The 24,312-nt window shown below is 43.9% G+C and overlaps 1 protein-coding gene across 5 annotated transcripts in view; it reads left to right on the forward strand.

Annotated features, from left to right (window-relative positions):
• Cog7 (component of oligomeric golgi complex 7) overlaps nucleotides 1-24,312 on the forward strand; it is a 109,931-nt gene that overhangs the window by 9,028 nt on the left and 76,591 nt on the right. For all 5 annotated transcript variants that reach the window (XM_052761300.1, XM_052761304.1, XM_052761303.1 and 2 more), the window contains exons 4-7: nucleotides 4,741-4,909; nucleotides 8,203-8,285; nucleotides 9,540-9,662; nucleotides 18,527-18,725. In XM_052761300.1, the coding sequence (XP_052617260.1) occupies nucleotides 4,741-4,909; nucleotides 8,203-8,285; nucleotides 9,540-9,662; nucleotides 18,527-18,725 (574 nt within the window). The remainder of the gene's footprint in view (nucleotides 1-4,740; nucleotides 4,910-8,202; nucleotides 8,286-9,539; nucleotides 9,663-18,526; nucleotides 18,726-24,312) is intronic.

The raw sequence follows: 24,312 nt of genomic DNA on the forward strand, positions 1-24,312 counted from the left end.
GAGTATCGCAAAGCTTAAGATGTGTTCACACTGAAGCCTTTACAGAGTCCGTGTGGCTATAAGATAGTTTCCTGTTGACTTAGAAACAGTGCTCAAGATAAGGGTGTAGGGAGAGTGACGGGGTGGACACAGTGCCTGGCCCTAAGATGACAGAAGTAAAGTACAAATGACATCTCTCACAGGATGAATTTCATGGCTCAAGGTTTTAGGGGAAAAGTCTGGGATAAACAAACATAATATTCTGGGAGTATGGGCAGGGCCTGGCCCAACAGAGCAAAGGATTACCAGGTTGTAAATTACATTTCCCTCTAGCATTCTGGGAAAAACAGCCAAATATCTTCTCCCTTTGGAGAGGTCAGCTGTATGGTTTCCTTTCCCTGGCTTCTCCAGTGCTTATCTGTGTGCATGGGCTTTTTTGCCCTCTGCCTACACTGATCTGTGGGTACAAGAACCAATATTTAGAGTGTAGATAGGGATTATGCTGGTTTAGTGAAGTGGTGGTTGTAGGTTCTCCTCCAAGACCCATGGCTTTCCTAGCCGTGGGTAGCTGGCTAGGTTTCCAGGACCAGGCATGGTATCCCTCCTGTTGAGTGGGTCTTGAGAGGTGCTGGTTACCACCAGTGTATTCTGGCTGCAACTGCTCCCTCAGGGTTACCATGCCAGGCTGGTTGTTGTGGTTCATAGGTATTATAGCTGGGTGTTATTTGCTTACTCTCCTGGAAATTTGCATGGTGTCATCCGGTACCATGAGTGCTAGTTCTCAGGGAGGAGAGAACATCCAGGTCAGGTCCAGTTCAGGGGTCTCTGGGCCCCGAGTCTGAAGTGCCTGGTGTCTTGAGCAATAGGAACTTACCTTCCACCACTGAGGGGTAGCCAAGAGCAATGGCAATAATCTATAACCCTGACACAACAACTAAAGATGGCCTTTGATGCCTGGTGTTGGGGGTTTTGTTAGATGATCTATGGTTCTGGGAAGGAGCATTGTCTGCGCAGATGAGAAAATTTCATTTAATCTTTCTCTCTGCGCGCGCGCCCGCACACACACACACACACACGCACGCACACACGCATGCACATCCTCTCCAGCATTTGTTGTTGGTTGTTTTGTTGACCTTTGCCATTGTGTGACTGGGGTGAGATGAAATCTCAAAGTTCTTTTGATTTGCATGCGTGCATGCATACATGCACCACCAGACATCAGAATTCCTCAGATTCTTTTTATTTTTAGTTTAGTTTAATTTTGTTTTTGAGACCGAGTGTCTTAGTCAGGGTTTCCATTGCTGTGAAAAGACACCATGACCACAGCAACTCTTATAAAGGAAAACAGTTAATTGGGGTGGCTCGCTTATAGTTTTAGAGGTTCAGTCCATTATCATCATGACAGGGAGCATGGCAGCAGGCAGGCCGATGTGGTGGTGGAGTAGTAGCTGAGAGTTCTACATCTTGCAGACAGCAGGAAGTCAGCTGAGACACTGGGTGGTGTCCTGAGCATAGGAAACCTCAAGCCTGCCCCCACAGTGACACAGTTCCTCCAACAAGGCCATATCCACTCCAACAAAGCCACACCTCCTAATGGTGCCACTCCCTATGATATCATGGGGGCCAATTATATTCAAATTACCATGTGGGGGTGGTCTCACTGTATAACCCTAGTTGGTGTGTAACTCATTATATAGACCAAGCTGGCCTCTTAACTCACAGAGCTCCTCTTGCCTCTGTTTCCTGAGTGCTGATATTAAAGGTGTATGCTCATGCCCAGCCTCAGATTCTTTCTTTTTTTTAAAATTTTTCTATTTTTTAATTACACTCATGATATTCATTAATTACACTCATGATATTAATTACATTTGTGGTATTCATTGATTCATTCGCAGTATTCATTCAATAATTATATTTATGATATTCATTAATTACATTAATTGTATTGATTTATTACATTCATAATATTATGTCCTGATACTACTGTCCATTTGTGGGGTTTTTCTATCACACAAAACAGAGATTCTGTACTTAGGAAATCGTTGCTCTATATTCCTTTCTTTTCTGTCTTGAAATAACATCTAATCTTTCTGTCTCTATGAATTTGTATATTCTATATATGTCATGTAATACAATTCTATAGTATTTGTCCCTTTTTTTTTTTTTTTTTTTGTTTGTTTGTTTTTCGAGACAGGGTTTCTCTGTGTAGCTTTGCACCTCTCCTGGAACTCACTTGGTAGCCCAGGCTGGCCTCGAACTCACAGAGATCCGCCTGGCTCTGCCTCCCGAGTGCTGGGATTAAAGGCGTGCGCCACCACCGCCCGGCATTTGTCCCTTTTTTAAATGTAAAAACATTTCATGTACAATTGCAGGAGAAATAATACTCAGATAGCCTGAACATAAAAACAGGTTATAATTTACAAGTCCAGGGTTATTTTAAACAGTAAAATATTTTTTCTGTAGAAAATAGTATAAATGATAACATTTCCCAATAAGCCCTTTTAAGCCAAATGATAGCTGAATTATACATATAAATATTGATTAGATTCTGGGATACAGAAGGGACCTATCTTCATCTGTTCAGAGAGCTATGTTTTACTTAAGTTGTGTAAGTGAGATTCCTATTCATCTTCCCCTTCACTGTTTGATTTACGGCAGACATTTTTCTATAGGCTAATCTATAATCTAAGAAGATTTTAGCCTCCCCTCCTGAAAGTACAGCCAGCATTTTCTTTCATCAGCTTGTTACAGTACAAACATTATCCTAATAGCGAAATGTTTCACTAAAGTTTGCCCAGTGATTGGGCAAAACCAAAACTTATTATAAGCCACAGTCATCCTAGGGTCCCCCCTGCTAGGTAGCCTCCCTGGATCTGTGGGTTGCAGTCTGATTGACCTTTGCTTTATATCTAGTATCCACTTTTGAGTGAGTACATACCATGTTTGTCCTTCTGAGTCTGGGTTACCTCACTTAGGATGGTATTTTCTAGTTCCATCCATTTGCCTGCAAATTTCATGCTGTCATTGTTTTTCTCTGCTGAGTAGTACTCCATTGTGTATATGTACCACATTTTCTTAATCCATTCTTCAGTTGATGGGCATCTAGGTTGTTTCCAGGTTCTGGCTTTTACAAATATTGCTGCTATGAACATAGTTGAGCATGTGTCCTTGTGGCGTGATTGAGCATTCCTTGGGTATATGCCCAAGAGTGGTATGGCTGGGTCTTGAGGTAGATCAATTCCCAATTTTATGAGAAACCGCCATACTGATTTCCACAGTGGTTGTACAAGTTTGCACTCCCACCAACAGTGGAGGAGTGTTCCCTTTGCTCCGCATCCTTTCCAACATAGACTGTCATTAGTGTTTTTGATCATAGCCATTCTAACAGGTGTAAGGTGGTATCTCAGAGTTGTTTTGATTTGCATTTCTCTGATAAACTCACAGAGATCCTCCTGGCTCTGTCTCCCGAGTGCTGGGATTAAAGGCATGCGCCACCACCGCCCAGCAATTTCTTGTTTTTTTAGTGCTGGAGATGAAACCCAGGCCTAGAACATGCTAGGCAAGCACTGTCCCACAGAGTTTCATCCCTAGTCCTGGGAATACTTCCTTTTTATTCACTATTTTACGGCATGCATGTGTGCACATGTATGATATGTGTATGAGTGCCTGTATGTATATGCCACAGCACTCATAAATGGAGGTCAGAGGGCTACTTTCAGAAGTCTGTTGTGTCTTTCCACTGTGGGTTCCAGGGATCATACTCAGGGTGGCAGGTTTGCATAGCAAATGCTCCTGCCAACCCTTCCCCTACGCTTGTGGATAAGATTCTTGACCTATTGTTAAATTGCCTTTCAGTAAGACAGCATACATGTTAAAATACTTTATTTTAATTTACGTATCTCTGTGTGTCTGTGTGAATGGATGTATGTGGGTGTGGAGGTCAGGAGAGTAGGGTGGAAACCTGGAGCTGAATTACAACCTGCTGTGAGCCTCCCAGGATGGGTGCTGGAATCTGAGCTCATGCTCTACTGACAACAAGCTCTCCTAACCACTGAGCCAACTCCCCAGACACTATGCATTTATGATACCAGATTTTTTTTTTTTTTGCATCCTTACCAAAAATAGCCATTATAATTTTTCAAAAGCTTTCTCAATTAGAAGAAAATGGCACTTCTTTGTTTTAATTTGTGTTTATTTTGGTACTAATAATGTTGAGCATAATTTTTATGTGCCGTTTTTATTTTTATGAATTATTTCCTTTACTGAATTTTTTTTAAAGATTTATTTATTTTATGGATGAGTGCTCTATTTGCATGTATGACTTTATGCCAGAAGAGGGCACCAGATCCCACTATAGATGGTTGTGAGCCACCATGTGGTTGTTGGGAATAGAACTCTGGACCTTTGGAAGAACAGCCAGTATTCTTAACTGCTGAACCATCTCTCTAGTCTCTGAAAAAAAAAAAATTAAATTGTGTGTGTGTGTGTGTGTGTGTGTGTGTGTGTGTGTGTGTGTACACAAGCACTTGTGCCATGGTATACATGTGGTGGTCAGAGGACAATTTGTGAGAGTCAGTTCTTCCCTTCCATCATGTGGGCACTGGGAGGGTGGTGGGCAAACTCAGGTAAAGATGGCAAGCACCTTTACCTCCTGAACCCTCTCTCCAGCCCCAAAGAGTTGTCTTCTAATGTATTTCCTCTAATTCCAGTTGAGCTGTTGGGAGTCTTAAGATAAGCATCTTTTGTTTTGTCTTTCTATAGGACATAGCTGTGATCTCTGCCAAGCTGACTGGTATGCAGAACAGCTTGATGATGCTCGTGGACACTCCAGACTACTCCGAAAAGTGTGTGCACCTGGAGGCTTTGAAGAACAGGCTGGAGGCCCTGGCCAGCCCCCAGATTGTAGCAGCGTTCACTTCTCAGTCTGTGGGTGAGTGTGGCCAGTTTCAACTGTGGGCACCTTTCTGTATAAGTGTAAGGCTTGGTTGCCGGGTGGTGGTGGCGCACACTTTTAATCCCAGCACTAGGGAGGCAGAGGCAGGTGGATCTCTGTGAGTTCGAGGCCAGCCTGGTCTATAGACCACGTTCCAAGACAGCCAGGGTTACACAGAAACCCTGTCTCAAAAAACCAAAAAGAAAAAAAAAAAAGAGTCTTTAGAATAATTTTGTGTTGATTGAGTTACGTAGATTGCAGAAAAATGTAACTTCATAACGTTTCCATATTTTTAGCATTTTATACAGTTTCCTGACATACAGAATAGTTGAAACAGGCACTATGAAGATAGCCTCTAGATTTCAACACTGTCATTTTCCTGCGTCACCTCCCCACGCTGGGGGTGGAACCCAGGCCCTGCAAGTGCTCTGCCACTGAGCCCCATGCCAGCCTTACGTTTGCCCCATGGTAGGTCTGTTGCTCCATCTCACTGTTTCTTTCTCTTTCATTGTTGTTGTTGTTGGTTTGGCAGCTTTACCACAGACTGCAGCTCCAGCCCTTTTTTGTCTTTTGTGTGGAGAGTCCTGGCTGTGGTGAGAACCAGGGCTTTGGCATGCTAAGCATTCACTTTACTTCTAAACCGCACTTGTAGCCCCCATCCGACTCTCTTCAAAGTAAGTTGCAGACATCAGCACACTTCACTCCCACATACTCCATCCACAAAAACATCAGCCAGTCAAAAAGGGGCAGCAGTGGAGCTGCCCCCCCCCTTTTTTTCTTTCTTGAGACAGGTTTCCACTGTGCAGCTCTGGCTAGGCTGGAACTTGTTAGGTAGACCAGGCTGGCCTCCAATGGTCCAGCTGCCTCTGCTTCCCAGGCGCTGAGACACACGTGGGGTGTGCACTATGCAGGGCACTGATGCTGTTTCTGGTCTGAGTTCACTGCTGCTCGTGTGTCATGTGAACCCTTCTCTTCTGAGTTCCCCGTACTCTTGACCTTATTCTATACAAGTCCCCAGCAGCTGTTTCATCAGCAGACTTGAAGCCCTGGCATCAGCCTGCATTTTTCTATCTCTGCACCATAGATGGTTGACAGTGGTATTGTCCTGCATTCTTTCCTGTTCTGAAAACACCTTCTCCTCTTGGCTTCTGAGATGCCGCATTAGTTTTGCTTAACGATGGTGCTTTTCTAATGACGAACTGAGGGTGGTTTAAGGGCTCTAGTTCTTCAGTTTGTTTTAGGTCACATGGATATGCTGACATCAGCCTTCAGCATTTTTTTCTTTGAAAATTATGTCAATAAGCTACACAATTATAAACATGAACATACAGATGTGTGCACATGTGAGTGATTGTCATATGTGTAAGTGTCATAAATTTTCAGCGTATTCAGTTTTACTATATAATTTTCTTTTATTAACTAAGGACCTTTTTGAGAACAAAAGAAGTTTTCTAGCTCTTAAAGATTTGTGTGTATTTTAAGTGTATAACATGCTGATTTCATAATACTGTAATTACTGTGATCAAGGGAAGCACATCCGTCACACACAGTTGTCTCTTTTTTTTTCAAGACAGGATTTCTCTGTGTAGCCCTGGCTGTCCTGGAACTCACTTTGTAGACCAGGCTGGCCTTGAACTCACAGAGATCTGCCTGCCTCTGCCTCCCGAGTGCTGAGATTAAAGGCGTGCGCCACCACTGCCCGGCCTGTTATCTTTTTATCACATTGTTTTTCATTCTCGTTGTCTGCATTTAAGTATTCTTTCTTTCTTTCTTTCTTTTTTTTTTTTTGACTTAGTGGAAGTAGGTAGATTTTTTTTCAGTTTGCTGCGTTGTTCAGAGTCTGGCTTCATTGATCTCCTTTTTTGTTACCCCATTTTCCTTCTGCTAGCTGATTAGTTTATCTTCTTGTGGCTTATTTGTGGTAGAGTCTTACTGTATCACTGTGCATCCCTCAGTGGCCTTGAATTCTCAATCCTCCTGCCTCCACCGCCATCCCTGACAATGCTACTTAAATAATCCTTTCAGTACAACTTGGTGTACTTCCAGCAACTGTGCTTTGTGCTCATTTATCAAGAAACAGTGAAACAAGACAAGGGATGTCACAGCACTCATGTGGGTCTCTTTCAGTGCGTGGGAAAGAGACCAGGCGGTTTACATAAAGCGCCCGATACAGTAAGTGCGCCCGACTCCTCCTGTGAAGAGGAGGTGTGACAGAGCTGGCAGGGGAGCCAGTTTAGGTCGACTGATTAGGACCCTGGAGACCACCCTGGATGATAAGATGCACCGAGGCCCGGAGGCCCTGAGAGTGTGATTTATTCTTGGCATCTGACAGAAGACTTGTTTGCTCACCGTTTTTCAGTTCGGATAAACGCTGATGGAGTCAGATGATGGCTGTTTTTGTGAATCAGAACAACTGAAAGTCAGCACTGCACGCAGCTCCCCGTGGTTTCTCGTCCAGCCACTGACTCAAGCTGGAGGTGCAGTTTTCTCAACTACGAAACGAGGCTGATGGACGAGATGGTTATTTTATATCCGTGTCAGTGACAGTCCATGGTTGGTGCACAGCCAGGACTAGGCAGGGGAAGTAGGTGTTCTCCTGGACAACTCTGAGGCTCAGAACCGCCTTAAATTCTACACTCCAGCTTTGGTACGAGCTCTGTTCTCATCTGTTTTACCACCAGCAGTCACGTGCTCTGATTTTTGCACTCCTCCCGTTGCTCTTTAAAAATAAAATCATTTTATTATTTTACGTGTGTGGGCATTTGCCTGCTCTGGGTACCATGTGTGTGCCTGGTGCCCACAGAGGCCGGAAGAGGGCATTGAATCCTCTGGAACTGGAGTTATAGATGGTTGCAAGTTGCCATGTAGGTTCTAAGAATCAAACTCAGGTCCTCTGCAAGAGCATCCAATGTTCTTACCCACTAAGCCATCTCTCCAGTCCCTGTGTGTTATTTTTGAAGACAGGGGCTTGTTATGTAGTCCAGGCTGTCATTCTCCTGTCTCAGCCTCCTGAGCGTTAGGATTCCAGGCATGTGCCACCATGCCCAGAGCTATATTAATGGTGCTCGATGCATTATTTTAATAAGCTTAGACTTGCAGTGTCTGGTAACTGAGTCCCATGTTCTGCCCTTATTTCTTATGCCTATGATTCTCATATTTGAATGAAAGCAGTTATCTAAGTAGAAACTTCTGAATCTAGTTGACATATATCTGAATTTCTCAGAGTGAGTTGCTTGCCTTGGCTGCCTTGGGAAACCTGGTAACACTTTATAGCATTTTGTGTTCTTTAGATCAGTCCAGAGTGTTTGTGAAGGTATTTATGGAAATTGACCGGATGCCCCAGCTCCTTGCGTACTACTACAAGTGTCACAAGGTGAGCAGTTGTGGGGGGGCGGGGGGGGGGCGGGGGGGATAATTGGGAGGGCCACTGCCACTACTGGGCTGAAGTCTTTCATAGGCAAAGGCAGAAGCAGAGACTCCCTGCCTGTGGGTCATTTTTCTTTTAGTTAAAGCCAGTAGGGGGTGCTCTTGATCCACTTAATGGATGGGTTTTCAGCCTGCATTCATTTACAGACTTAAAACATTATTTTAATTTGTTCCTATTTTTATTTTTTAAAGGAGATTCATGTCTCATGCTTCATTATACCTTTAGCAAGCCATACAAATTTTCTGTTTTCAAGGGTTAGGCTACCAACCTGCAACTTCCTGGGCTAACCTTAATCCCTTTAAGCACAGTACTCATGTTTTTTTGTTTGTTTGTTTTAGTTTTCCTTATTATTGTTGTGTGTGTAGTACATGTGTGCAGCACAGGCGTGCCATGGTGTACGTGTGGGTAAGAGGACAGCATTATGGAATCTGCTTCCCTTCTACCTTTATGTGGGTCCCTGGGATTGAACTCAGGTTGTCAGGTTTGCGTGGGAAGCGTCTTTATGCTGTGAGTCATCTTGTTGGCCTCTGTGTGTGGTGGTGCACGCCTTTAGTTCCAGCACTTTCCAGCACTTAGGAGACAGAGGCAGGAGGATCTCTGTGAGTATGAGGTCAGCCTGGTCTACAGAGCTAGTTCTAGGACAGCCAAGGCTATACAAAGAAACTCTGTCTTGGGGGTGGGGAGGAGGCATTAAAAAAAAAAGTATGGGCCAGGTAGTGGTGGCTCACGCCTTTAATCCCAGCACTCAGGAAGCAGAACCAGGTGGATCTCTGTGAGTTCAAAGTCAGCCTGGTCTACAGAGCAAGATCCAGGACAGGCACCGAAACTACACAGAGAAACCCTGTCTCGAAAAACAAAACAAAACAAAAAGTATGGTGGAGGGCGCGAAGCGTCAGCCCACTCGATGGCCACCCTAAGAGCTCTTCACAAGAGCGCAGTGTACCTGCAGAAGCCCAGTGGCGCACTTTGGGGTGGGGTCAGAGGAGACAGTGTGGCTTGGAGGTCGACAAGTTCAAGCAGTAGATAGTGATCGGAGCAGGAGCCTGTCTGTTTTCTGCTTTTTCTCACGTGGATGAATCTCAGTGGGTACTTGTGTGCTCAGGACAGTGGGCAGCAATAAATTGTGTAGTGGCATGGGGCGGTTTCCCAGCATGTTTTGGGGTACCTAGTAAGACACCCCCATTTGTTCTGCTTTTGCAGGTACAGCTTTTAGCAGCCTGGCAAGAGCTGTGCCAGAGTGACCTCCCACTGGACCGGCAGCTCACTGGCCTCTACGATGCCTTGCTTGGGGCTTGGCACACGCAAACCCAGTGGGCCACACAGGTATACCTCACCATTGGAGAACAAAGCCTGCAGTGGCATGGGAATGGGGGGCTGCTCTGGACCAAACACCGTTGTCACCCAAGGGGTTAAAACATAGGCTTATAAACCCACGTCAGTGGACTCTAGGTCTCCAAGGAAACTCTTCTTATCACTCTCCTCTGTATCTTAAATAGGATCTAATGAGACTGGGTCCCTGGTATTCAGCTGGGCCTCTGGCCTTCCTGAAAGCCGTTATCTTGATAGCTGAAAGCCAGAGGCCCCTAGTCAGGTGGTGGAAATAGCAGACTGTTTTTTATCTTAAGTTCAGGTCAAGTTCCCTTGTTCTCATTGGAGCTGGAGGAAAAGTCTCATTTTAAAGGTACTCTGAACAGGGTGAGGTGAGGCCCAGGTTTAGAGTGGATGGAGCCTCCCATCACTTCCTCTCCGAGTCCATAGGCATTTGTAGCCATAGGGGATGAGCCACCCTTCCCTGTCTGATGTCAGAGGCACAGCAGCTCTTCTGGGAGGGGAAAAGCCCATCTTACCTGGGAGTGCTGATGGATCAGGTCTGATGGCTGTGTGACTTATTTTCACAGATTGTCATGACTCCTGAGACAATCATCAGGCACTTGCTGGAATGAACTCAACTGTCTTGGGGAGAATTCCTTATTCAGGGTTATGTCGTTCAAGTTGGCTAAAACATTTTGTTTTGTTTCTTTCTTTTCATCCTCCCCTAGGCTCATGAGACAGATTTTTGCTGTGCAGCCAAGCCTGACCTTAGACTCACTGTGATCCTCCTGCCTCGGCCTCTGGTTTCTCCATCCTTGTTTCTTGTCGCTTGAACTGACCTAATTTAGATTTAGGTTCTAAGTTCCCACAGGTCTATGCAGCTACCAGTTTCCACTGTGCCTGTCTGTCTACACTCATTTACACATCCTCGCCTCTTACACACTTCTCCTATCACTAGAATAAAAACAACAGTGTCTATCCATGAAAATGCCCTGTGCCATCTAAGAAGATCCTGGGTTCTCAGCCTCAGTTTTGGAAGGCATGTTCATTTATGCCTTTGGCTCATGGTCTATTTTCTTTGCTGGAGGTAGGTGTGACAGGCAGCCAGTTTGCTGAAGCTTGGGCTAGCGCAGTGTAAGGGACAGGGTGACATGGTAAAATGTCATAACCCTCAAATTTCCGTAGTGTTTCATTTTATTTTAGTGGGTTTTATGGATCAGACTCTACAGCTTCACACATGCTAGGTCAGAACATTTCCATTGAGCTGTAGGACAGGTCTTTCTTGTTTTATTTGGAGACAGGTTTCCTTAAGTTGCTCAGGCTGGCCTTGAACTTTTAATCTTCCTGCCTTGGCCATCCTAAATTGCTGGGATTAGAGGCCTGTACCACTGGACCCAGCTTTCCCTTTCTCTTCTTTCTAAAAATTGATGATTTTAAATTTTATTTTGTTACTGTTTTGAGACAAGGTCTTACTCTGTAGTCTAGACTGACTTGAAATTCACTGTGTAGACAGGCATGGTAGTTTACACCTTTAATTCTAGCATTTAGGAGGCAGAGGCAGAGGCAGATCTCTGTATGTTTGAAGCCAGCCTGGTTTACATGGCAAGTTCTAGGCCAGCCAGGGCTACATAGTGAGACCCTGTCTAAAAGAAAGAAAGAAATTCACTGAGCAGCCCACTCTGGCTCTAATTCATAGCAATCCTCCTGCCTCGGCCTCCCCAGTGCTGGGATTATAGTCACGCATCACCAAACCTTTTGTTGTTGCTATTTTTTTTTTTTTTAATTTTTATTTTGGGAGGGTGTTGGAGGCAGAGTCTCATATACTTCTGATCCTCCTGCCTCTGTCCCTCGAGTGGGTATCCTGTCATGCCTGGTTTATGTGTTTTGGGGGATGGAACCCAGGCTTTGTGTAAGCACTTTATTAACAGAACTATAGCCTCACTCCTCCTCAGTGTTTTTAATTTTTCAAGACAGGGTTTTTCTGTGTAGCCCTGGCTATCCTAGAACTCATTCTGTAGATCAGGCTGGCCTCAAACTAAGAGAGATCTATCTGCCTCTACTTCTGGAGTCCTGGGATTAAAGGTATGTGCCATCACCACCAGGCCCTCCCCAGTATTTTAAGTGAAACTTAAAAAAAAATCTTGCTCCTATCCTGGGACTCAAACCCAGAGCCTTGGGCATACTAAACAAGTGATGTTTTACCACTGAGTGCATACTAGTCCTCCTCTGTTACTTTACTACAAAAGAAACTTCCCACTGTAAAAAACTGAAAGATTTGTACAGTTAATGCCTCCACCCCTAGGCTTTGCAACGGACATTTTACCGTGTGTGCTTTATCACAGATCTGTCCCTCTGTCCATGTTTCCATCTGCTCATTGAGACTACTTATTTTTGATTCTTTTAAAAGTAATTTGCAAACATCATTCACTTTAGAACATACATATATTATTAACTAGAGTATTTATTTGTTTTAAATTTATTTTTATTATTTTAAACTGAAATGCAGTGATCTTTTTGTTTGTTTATTTGTTTTGTGTTTTTTCAAGATGGGGTTTCTCTGTATAACAGTACTGGCTGTTTTGGGACTTGCTCTGTAGACCAGTTGGCCTTGTACTCACAGAGATCCATCTGCCTCTGCCTCCCGAGTGCTGGGATTAAAGGCGTGCGCCACGACCAACTGGCTAGAAATGCAGTGATCTCAAATATGCCATTGGATTAGCTCAGTAAATGCAAATATCTATGTAACTTCATCCCCTTTCAAGACATTCTAGAAAGATCCCTGTGCTTCTTTCCCAGGCACTGCTGCCCCGACAATGCTGATGACATAAATTAATGTCGTCTGCTCTGGTGCTCTGTACAGTGGAGTAATCTGTGGGCTGGTTTCTGATGAGACTCTTGATTCTGTGCATTGTTGTGTCCTCCTCGTTCTTTATTATCGATGACTACCGTGACAGGTGTGAATATAGAGCAGCTTGTTTACAAGCTCCGTCTCTGTCTCCTGCGCTCCTCCCCACCACCTTTTGTGGTTTTGAGATAAGGTCTCTCTATGTAGCCTTGGCTGTCCTGGAACTCACTCTGTAGACCAGGCAGGCCTCACAGAGATCCACCTGCCTCTGCCTCACATGCTGGGATTAAATGTGGCCCCTCTCCTTTGTTGATAGACACTTGGTCGGCTCCTGTCTGAGGCTTTGTTAAAGCCACTCTGAACAGCACTCCACAAGGGTCCTTCTACTTAAATGTAAATACCTGAGAGTAGACTTGTGGGTTCAGAGTGCAGGCAGGGTATGCTTTGGTGTAGAAGAATTCGCCAGACCTTTTCCAGAGTGGTCACACTTTACAAGTTCACACCAGTGTGCAAGGGCTCTGCATGCTGTACATCATGCTGATGTTGATGTTGTCATCCTGTTTAATTTTAGCTTTCCTGGTGGGTGTGTAGTAACCTCTCATTGTGATTTTAATTTGCATTTCCATGATGACTAAAGATATTGAACACCCACTCATGTGCTTATTGGCTGTTTGCATACATTCCTTTGTGACATGTCTACTCAGGCCTCTTGCTTGTGTGAAAAAAAATGGGTTATTTGCCTTTGCACTATTTAGTTTAAGGAGTTCATCATTCTGGATAGAAGTCCTTTCTCAGATATGTTTTATAGACACGTCTTCCAGTCTGTATCTTGAGTAGAGGGTTTTTGTTTGTCTGCTTTGGGGATGCTGGAGAATGAACCCTGAGTTTGCATATGCCAATCAAGTGTGCTACCACTGGTCTGCATCCCCAACTCTGAGCAGAAGTTCTGATTTCATTTATTCATTTATGAATCAATGATTTTATAGGGGAGTGTTTGTACATGCCATTGTACACATGTGGGGGTCAGAGGACAACTTGTGGGAGTCAGTCCTTTCTTCCACCAGGTTGGTCTCAGGAATTGAACTTGGGATGTTAGGCTTGGCAGCAGGTTCCCAACTGAGCCATCTTGCAGGTGCAGTTTTGATTTTTTAATTTAATTTTATTTTTATGTGTGTGTGTGTGTGTGTGTGTGTGTGTCACATGTGGGTGGGTTCCTGAGGAGGTCAAAGGGTGTTAAATCTCTTGGAGCTGGGATTAGAGGCAGTTAGCATGGGTGCTGGGAACAGAACTCAGGTCCTCTGGAAGAGCAGCATGTGCTCTTAACCACTTAGCCGTCTTTCTAGCCCTCAGAAGTTCTGATTTTGGTGAAGCCAAGTGTATCATTTTTTCTTTTATAGATATTGTTTTCCTTGCCCTAAAGCACCATCACTAGCCCCCAAGTTGCAAAGGCATTCTAATGGTTCTGTCTAGAAGCTTATTAGCTTCTCGTTGAGCTCTATCCTCATGAGTTTTTGTGCATAGTGAAGTGTAGGTCACAAGGTCACACCACGGATTAGTAGGTTAACTCTGCAGCCCTCGTTCCTAAATTCATTCTCTTAGGCCTTATCCCACTGGAGCACAGGGAAGGAGTCAGAAGAAATGGCTCTGTCCCAGTGGACTCTTATTTGTTAGTCTGTATACAAAGACATTTCCTGGACCTTCAGTGGCGTTTTTGTAAATGTATGCTTCATTTGGAACATATTGGGTCCATTATGCTCAGTTTTCTTTCCTTGGAGTGACTGGACAAAAGGGGTTCTCCGGCCATTTGCCACAGAACAACGGACGTTCAAACATGTTTTCGGAATTGAGGCTGGTTTCTTAGTCATGGAAGCAGTAAACCTGACACAGGCACAGAGCATTAACAACATGCATAGATCATGCCTCATCAGTACAGAACCTCTCCTGAAGCCACAGCTTGGAGGAAGATGTCTATAAAACAGCTGACAAGGGCTTGTATTTAGATAGAGAACTCTAGTAACTGCATAGTGAAGAAAGGTAGATAAACCAATTTTTCAAAATGGGCTCAAGACTTGACTAGACACGTCACAGAGGAAGTTAATTCCATAGCTCCTTAAGTAAAATGTTAAAGTAACACCTAAAATTAATGAATTTAGTGGAGATATGGGCAGTGAGTTGCTGATGAGGGATTTGAGGAAGGTAAATGCCATTGCCTGGTACAGGATGGTGATAATAGCCAGGAAGAGCTGGACATGGTAGCTCGTGCCTGTAATCCTAACACTCAGGAGGCTGGGGCAGGAGATTCAGACCTGGGCTACATAGTGAGTTCCAGACCAGCCTAGAAAGAAAAGCGTTCAAAAAGAATGAGCAGTTGTTAGGATCTGTTCTAAGGAATGCTATAGCAACTGTTGGTGACCGGAAGAAAGGAAACTCAAAGGGGAGAGTTCATTCTGGGTTAGTGGGGAATTTACTAACCAAAACAGGGAAGGTAAGGGTAATGGGTCTTGAGAGGTCAATTGGAAATAATGAATTTCAGTTTGTAATGCTTTGAAATACTGATTTATTTTTGTGTGGAGGTCAGAGGGTGGCTTCGTGGATCAGTTCTCTCCTTCCGCCTTTATGTGGGTCTTGGGGATTGCACTCAGGCCATCAGACTTTCAAGATGAGTACCTTCACTCACTGAGCCGTGTCACTAGCCTCGGGGTGCTTTTACGTCCCAAGTGAGAGTGATGAGCAAAACAGATGGTTGGGAGGCTCACTCGGGACATCCAAGGTGGATGGGATAACCGTCCAGCCATTTCGGTGTTGTTGGATTTGCATGGTTCTTCCTTCTATTTCTTTATCTCAGACTCGAGCAGAGTGACTCTAAGCAGAGTATAGAATAGAATTCATGAAATGAAACAAAAGCCCATTGAAGTTTTGTAAATTCTTGGAGTGTTTAGGAAACACTTTGAACATATTTTGGATCATATGTGTGACCTTGTGACCAGTTGCTCGTGGTCTTTGATTCATTCTGAGCTGACTTGTAATTCTTTTTCTTTTCTTTTTTCCTTCTCCCCCTCCCCCTTTCTTCTCACAAGAGGAGACAGTTTCCGAGCACTGCTCGTTGTCAGGACAACACTTTCTGTTAAATGGTCTTGCGTTCTTTTCTTGCCTCTCGCCTTAGCTGTGATGCTGGCTGCACAGAATGAACTGGGAAGTGTTCCGTGAGTCTGCTAGTTGATGTCAGAGCGAGTAGAGTGGGTAGTTCACATTTTCTTTGAGATTTTATTTTTAGTTTTTGTGTATGAGTATTTTGTCAGCATGTATATATGTATGTAGGTATATGCATGCAAACCTGCAGAGACCAGAAGAGGACGTTGGATGCCCTGAGACTGGAGTTACAGAGGGTTGTGAGCTTCCATGTGAGTTCTGGGAATTGAACCCAGGTCCTCTGGAAGAGCAGCCAGTGCCTTAACTGCTGAGCCATCTCTCCAGCCCTAGACTGGATAGTTTAAACAGCAGTGATAATCTCAAAATGCTGTATGCTAGAAGTTTGAAATCAAGTCAAACGCAGGGCTGGAGTCTTCTCTCTGAATCTTCCTCCCAGATGTGTTGGTTGTCCTGATGTCTTCCCACGAGGACAGCGGTCGTGTAGAATCAGAGCATGCCCCTATGGTACCATTGTACCTTCACTCCCTCTTCAAAAGGCTGTCTCCAAATAGAGTCATATTTAAGGTATTTGGTGGCTAAGGCTTTAGCATAGCATTTTAGGGAGACAGTTCGGACTATGAGATGCCCTTCAATGTTTCAGTGTCTCCGGAGGATTGGTGTAAATTTTTGTATGTTTTGCAGAGTTCACCGATGAAGTGCCTTTAGTTTTGGTCTTTATTTGGACCTCTTTTTTGAGACAGGGTCTCATGTATTCTAGGTGATTCCTGAACTCTTGGGCTTCCTGCCTCTACTCCTGTACTGGGATTGCAGGCATGGCACACTGTACCAGCTGTCTGGGCATTTTTGACTACTGACTCACGATCCTGGTGAACCTTGGGTCTATTTGGAGTTTCTTTTTCCTCTAGAGCAAGTTTTGGTAGGTTGCAGCTTTAGCACTGTGTCCACGCGTTCAGGCCGCTGGCGGGTAGCTGTTCACGGTCCTCCCTTAGGAGCTTAGCGTGCTTTCTGCTTTTACAGAATTGGTGCTAGTGTTCCTACTTGCGTATCTGAATTTAGTAACTTGAATACTCTGTCCTGTTTCCTAAGTTTAGGTACAGGCAATCAATTTTAGAGCTCTTTGTAAAAAAACCACCTTCTGCTGTTGATTCTATGTATCTGTTTTTTCTTTCTCTCTGCTTCAGTGATCTTTTTCTGACTTTAGTTCAGGTTCTTCTTTTTCTAGTTCTGGTTCTTGTTTTTTCACATAGAGTTCATATAGCCCAAGGCTGGCCTTGTGTTTGCTGTGTAGCTAAGGATGACTTTGGACTTCTGATTTGTCTGCTCTACTTCCCAAGTGCTGTGAGTGCAGGCAGGTGCCACCACACCTAGTTCTGGTGGCGTTGGGGATTGGAGCCATGCATGGTTGATAGGCAAGAACTGCCCCACCGAGCTGCATCCCTACTCCATAGTTCTTTAATGCATGCGGTTAGGTGGCTGATGTGAGATCTTTAGTGTACGCATTTATGGCTGTGCATCCCCCTCTTTGACCTGGTTTGCTGCATCCTGTAAGTTTTGTTATGCTCTGTCTTAGTTTCATTTCTATCAAGGTGACTTTGAATAAAGTTTGAATTTCCTTGGCTGTATAGTTTTCATTGTATCTTTTTTGGTGTTCAGCTTTTCTTTCTTTCTTTTTTTTTTGGTTTTTTGAGACAGGGTTTTTCTGTGTAATAGCTCTGGCTGTCTTGGAACTCGCTTTGTATACCAGGCTGTCCTTGAACTCACAGAGATTGCCTGCCTCTGCCTCCTGAGTGCTGGGGCTAAGGGTGCACTGCATGACATTCAGCTTTACTAAGACTAATTCTTTAATTTATTTATTTTTATTTTATATGTATTGGTGTTTTGCTGTGGATGTCAGGTCCCCTGGAATATAGACAGTTGTGAGCTGCCATGTGGGTGCTGGGAACTGAATCCCGGTCCTCTGGAAGAACAGTCAGTGCTCTTAACCACTGAGCCATCCGTCCAGCCCTTCTAAGACTAATTCTTACATCTCATTTCATGTTTGCACTTATTTGGGTTATAGCAAAAAGGTCTTAATCAACAAAAGGAGGTTGAGAGCATTTTCTAAATGGACATTGTACGTTATTCAGATTTTCTCAAGAGATGTAAGGAACAGAGAGTGGAAAAAGATCACTAGAGAAGTGAGCCACCTAAAGTGTATAGGTCCATGGTCCCTGTAGGTCCTTAAGAGAATGCATGTGGGCCCCGGATCTGTGCAGAGAATAGAAGCAACTTCAGGCCAGGCCCTGGGTTGTGCATGGCCCTCCAGCTGTGGTCAATGTTGAAGGCCCTGGGTTGTGCATGGCCCTCCAGCTGTGGTCAGTGTTGAAGACCCTGGGTTGTGCATGGTCCTCCAGCTGTGGTTAGTGTTGAAGACCCTGGGTTGTGCATGGTCCTCCAGCTGTGGTCAATGTTGAAGGCCCTGGGTTGTGCATGGCCCTCCAGCTGTGGTCAGTGTTGAAGACCCTGGGTTGTGCATGGCCCTCCACTTGTGGTTAGTGTTGCTCTTTCATTGTGTTTTGCTCCTGCTCATCCTTCAGTCTCTCCGTTGTCACCTGAGTCCTCGTTGATGACTGTCTCAGTACTGTATCAGGCATTTGGCAAGCTTGAGTAAGTAGGCATGTGGGCCAATGATAGCCATGCTTCTCTGACCACATTGCAGCTCCTGGCACTTTCTATTCTCTCCCTGTCTAGTCTTCCTGGTGAGGGAAACTTGGGACTCCTACTGGCCCATCCTGAGCAGTCCTAGGGGCTCCCTCGGAACCATCAGGAGACAGCTAGCTTATTCGGGAAGCTCCTACCTTGCACTCTCGTACACTCACGCACATGCCTCTCCCCACTGCAGGTTTTCAAGAAGCCCCACGAGGTGGTGACGGTACTGCTGATTCAGACCCTGGGGGCCTTGGTGCCCTCCCTGCCCATGTGCCTCAGTGCAGCGGTGGAGAGAGCAGGACCCGAGCTGGAGCTCACCAGACTGCTGGAGTTTTATGACACCACTGCCCACTTTGCCAAGGGGCTGGAGATGGCACTGCTCCCCCACCTCCGTAAGCATTCCTAACTCCTGTCTGTCTTTACTTGCTTTTGGGGCCTGGGCATGTTTACTGTCTCAGGTAACTGTATGGAAGGGAAAGGGGTCACTGTTTCTCCACTCACGTGGAAAACTTTCCCATGGAAATAGCGCCAGCATGGAAGTGGGGGTTCAGTGTACTCACTTGGCCCCAGTGCTGACAGGACCACATACTCCAAGGCAGTGACAGACACTTGTGCTGTGCCTGAGAGTGTGAGAGGGGCTTAATGGGAAGCAGGGCAGCATGAGGGGCAGTAAGCTGGCAACAGGCCTCAGTGGGACGATCCTCTTTTTTATAAGTCAAAACCTTAGACAGTCACCTAAACAGTAAGTTTGCGAGAACACAGGCTAGAGAGGAGAGGCTTTGAAGGACAACACCAGCTTGTAGCACAGGAGCCATGACAGGCCTGAAGTGACTGTGGGGAAAGTGGGCGTTCCCAGTGGCCACTGAGCAGAGCACAGCTTATCCCACTGGGTACGCAGTGTGTGGGATGCGGGCTTTCCAGCTGTTTCCACCCGTGTGAAAGGAAACATCATGAACTTTTAGGCAGCATAGACCTCGTGACACATGCTGCTGTCAAATCAGGAAACTGCTTCAAGAAGACCTTCTTCTGCCGTGTGGCTGCTGCGTGTCACAGCCTTCGTTTATTTAATAGTTATTCTCTTTAATTACGTTGGGTTTAATTGCCTGTACATTCCAGGGAGTGTGTTTGTTGTTCAGGTTCCGGATGATTCATAGGTGGTGTGGCACACTCACTAGTCAGGCCCCATTTGTGGGAGACGCACAGTCAGATGGGTGGTTTCCAGAGGGCTGTGATGCCCTGGAGAACGCTTAGCCTGGGCACCCTGCTGGAACAGGCTGGCCGAGGTAGGGCAGAGAGCAGGTTATAAGCATTCCTCCCCAAGGATGGACTTTCTTGAAGATCTGAGAACTACCCCCTGAAGTCAGCATGACAGTTTAGATGTCTAGTAATTCCAGCTGAGGCCTTCCAACTGTTTTTTTTTTTTTTTTTTTTATTGTTTTAAGCCAAAAATACTTTTGGAAAGATGGATGTGGTAGTATATGCATGTATCTCAGTACTCAGTAATATATTGGGTTCAAATCCAGCCTGGGCTACATAGTTAGACCCCATCTCAAAAACAATAAGAGAGCGGGTGGTGGTGGCCTATGCCTTTAATCCCAGCACTCGGAGGCAGAGGCAGGCGGATCTCTGTTGAGTTCGAGGCTAGCCTGGTCTACAAAGTGAGTTCCAGGAAAGGCGCAAAGCTTCACAGAGAAACCCTGTCTCATTAAAAAAAAAAAAAAAAAAAGAGGTATTGGTCGATTCTGTTCTATTCCTCCCATGTGTAAATGCACACTGAAGCTGGGCTTGCTGGCATAGGCCTGTAATCCTGGTCCTTGGAAGACTGAAGCAGGAGGATTGTGAGTTTGAGGCCACTGGATTACATAGTAAGTTCAAGACCGGCCTGAGATATGTATTGAAATTCTGTCTCAAAACTCCAACTTGCCTCAACAATTAAATGAATGCATACTATTTGCAAACATTAATATAAATATTTAATATATACTATATATAAAATATATTTAACATACTTTATGAATATTTAACACATACTACACTATATAATGTATAACTACTGTTATTGCATGAAACATATTTAATGTATTATGTATCAATATTATATGCATATATGCTATACTATAATTATATAGTCCATAAATATTTTATTTATTTATTTATTGTGGCAGGGTTTCAATATGTAGCTCTGCTGGCCTGTGTGTAACTCACTATGTAGACCAGGCAGATCTCAAACTCAAGATGATCTACTTGACCTTGTTTCATAAGTGTTAGGATTAAAGCATGAGCCACCATGCCTGGCAAAATATTTTAAAATATTGGTGGTATATAATCTTATATTCTTTTTGACTTCAAAATAATATAGTGGGGGCTGGGAGGTACTCAGCTGGTGAAGGGCCTGCCTCTGAGTATGAGGACCTGAATTCGGCCCTAGCACCCATGTGGAAAAAGGGAGGCACAACATCTCATGCTTTTAACTCTACTACTGGGAAGACAGAGACGGGAGGCTTCCTCACTGGGGGGCTGGTCTAACCTAATGGGTGAGCTGCAGGCCAGTGAGAGACCCTGTCTCAAAGGAGGCGGATGACATACCTGAGGACATATCTGACTTCCACATGTGTTCACACACATTTAAAGAAGGATAATAGAATGAGTATTTTCTTAGCTTATTATCTAAAACATGGCTTCTAATGACTGCTTCATGACTGTGACATACATTTTCTTGTTTGTTTGTTTTGAGACATGTCTACATAGCTCTGGCTGTCTTGGAACTCTCTATGTAGAGCAGGCTAACCTCCTGTATCTGCCTCCTGAGTGCTGGGATTAAAGGTGTGCAGTGGCATGCCTGACCCACCTTGTGGCATCTTTTTTTTTTTTTTAGCTACTATTGAAGTGAAACCTTACAAACTGTCTCAGGAGAGTTTCTGACCCAACCCTGAGGTTTTCAAAGTGTAGAGCTGCAGTTGCTATGCCCAGGACAATTTAGAGGTGCCCATCACACTTGTGTCTCTGCTGTTCCTTAGGGTGAGTGGTGCCGCCCCCAGCCATCCTCCTCCCCAGCATTGTGTTCTTTATTTCTTCCTTCAGTTCCTGGTTCTTAGATAATTAATGGTGTATCACTTTACATTTTTTACTTTGGTTTTTAATGTTTGAAAATTATCTGTTTGGAGATTTAATCTATTTTAAATTAATTTTTTAGAGCAGTTCATTTAAAGCAATGCATTTATTGAATACATGTATAAAAAGCAATAAAATATGTGTTGCAAAAATTTCTGACAAAGAGTCTGTAATACAAATGAAAGTTTCCTCTGATGCCACTGTTGATAATTTAGCATATGTTCCTAAAAGATTTTTATATGGTGAACTTTCCCTCCTTATTTATCTGATATGTTACAGATATATTTTTTTACCTTTTATCTTTAACTTTTTTTGTTATTTAATAGTTAATGCAGATACATGATACAATTTAAAATATATGAAAGACTATACAATAGAAAACAATTTTAAAAAACAATTTAGGTTCATTTTTCCCTTATTTTTATTTTTTGATGTGTGTGGGTATTTTGACTGAATGTGATAAACACACACACATATGTGCATCATGTATATGCCTGGTGGACAGAAGAGGCTGCTGGGTCCCTAAGAACTAGAATTACAGATGGTTGTGACTCTCCATGTGGGTGTTGGGAACTGAACCCAGGTCCTCTGTAAGAGGAGTGATAATCACCACTGAGCCACCTCTCCATCTCTTAACTTCATGATCACTAGGCCATGTCTATTTATTACACAGAATCTTGACAATACAAGAAAATAGTCATCCTTAACTTGCCATGTGTATGTGTATGTGTATATAGTAAATTTGCATTGTTTTTGGCTTTTTGAGACAAGGTTTCATTTAGTCCAGGCTGGCCTTTAACTCACTGTGTAGCTGAGGGTGACCATGAGCTCCTGATCCTCCTTAGTTATTGGGATTACAGATATGTACCACCGTACCCAGCTTTTATAATATGTTTATAATAGATTGTTGCCATTATCATACCCAAGCATTTAATATCTAGTATATACCTTGTATTCAGAGTTTGCCAGCTCTACAGAGATCTTCGTAGCTGCTCCCTCCTCTGTCTCTCTCTGAGAGCCAGGCTAGTATATGTACATTACATTTGATTGACCTCTCTTTACTTTCTTAATCTAACAGTCACTTTATCTTTTTTTTTTGTGACAGTGACATCTTTGAAGAAGATGGTTTTCTTGTAGAATTTACCACGCCCTAGAATGCTGTCTTTTCCTATTATTGTTAGCTCTATATTAAACATTTTGACATCATGTATTGCCCTGCTACTAACGTGAGACTCCCGTTGCATCACAGCAGGAGCCACAGTGTCCAGTTGACACAACAGGCTGGATTAATCACTTGGTAAATGAGTCTGCAAGGTCACTCCATTGTTGTTCCTTTTTCCTTTTTGTCATTCTTGGTTTTATTTTTTGAGACAGGGTTTTTCTCTGTAGTCTTGGCTGTTCTGGAACTTGCTTTGTAGACTAGGCTGGCCTTGAACTCATGGAGACCCACCTGCCTTTGCCTCCCAAGTGCTGGGGTTAAAGGTGTGCACCACCAATGCCTTATTGTACTACATTTTCATTATCCATTCATCAGCTGAAGGCCATTTAGCTATTTCTATTTTCTGGCTATTGTGAATAGAGAAACAGTGAACATGACGGGCACACATCGGTAGAGTAGACTGTCAAGTCATTTGGGCATGTGTTGTAGAATATTATGTTAAGGTGTGTTACTTTTGTTTATGTTGCATTTGTTTAACTCTGTGCCTGTCTAAAACACCTGATGGTCTAATAAAGAGCCAAATGGCCAACAGTGAGGAGAAAGGATAGGCAGGGCTAGCAGGCAGAGAGAATATTTAGAAGGAGAAATATGAAAGGAGATTGAAGGAGTAGCTAGAGAAGGAGGAGGATTTCAGGGGCCAACCACCCAGCTACACAGCAAGCCATGGAGTAAGATTTACAGAAGTAAGAGAATGAGAAAAGCCCAGAGGCAAAGGTAGATGGGATAATTTAAGGAAAGCTGGCAAGAAACAAGCCAAGCTAAGGTCAGATATTTAAAGCTAAGAATAAGCCTCTGTGAGTGATTTATTTGGGAGCTGGGTGATGGGTCCCCCAAAAGAGCAAAAGCAAACAACAGGCATATGCCAAGGAGTAGTATATCTGAGTCATAGCGTAGAGTCTCCACACTGATTCCAGAGTGGCTGCATCAGTTTGCCTTCCCAGCGGTAGTGAAGGAGGGTTTCTCCTCTACAACCTTGCCAGGATTTGTCGTCAGCTGTTTTGTTATGTCAGCCATTCTGACTGGGGTGAGATGAAATCTCAGTTATTTCATTTGCATTTCCCTAATTGCTCAGAATGATAAATACCTTTTAAGGTATTATTAGCCATTTTTATTTCCTCTGTTGAGAACTCTCTGTTTAGATCCCTAGCCCATTTTTTAGTTGGATCATTTGTTTTCTTGACTCTGTTTTTTGAATTTGTTTTATATTCTGAATATTAATCTTCTGTCAAATGTGTAGCTGGCAGAAATTCTCACCCATGCTGTGATTTCGTCTTCACTTGATTATTCCTTTAGCTGTGCAGAAGCTTTTTAGTTTTATGAGGTCACACTTGCCAATTGTTGCCCTCAATTCCTAGGCAAATGCAGACCTGTTCAGAAAGTCCTTTCCTTCACTGGATATGTTTTCTACAAGTTTTAGTGGTTCAGATTTCAAACTGAGATCTTTGATCCTCTTGGATCTCATTTTTGTGCAGGGTGATAGGTATGTGTCTAATGTGATTCTTTTGTGTGTGGAGATGCAGTTTCCCCAGCCCTGTGTATAGCTCCTTCTCAAGATCACTGCAGATGGAGTGTGTGTGTGGGGTGGGGGGTGGGGGGTTCACCTACAGAGCCTCTTTTCTATAGCCACACATATGGAGGTCAGAGAACAA

This window comes from Peromyscus californicus, unplaced genomic scaffold (assembly GCF_007827085.1).
Source record: "Peromyscus californicus insignis strain IS unplaced genomic scaffold, ASM782708v3 Scaffold_4__1_contigs__length_199733344, whole genome shotgun sequence".
Classification (NCBI taxonomy): Eukaryota; Metazoa; Chordata; class Mammalia; order Rodentia; family Cricetidae; genus Peromyscus; species Peromyscus californicus.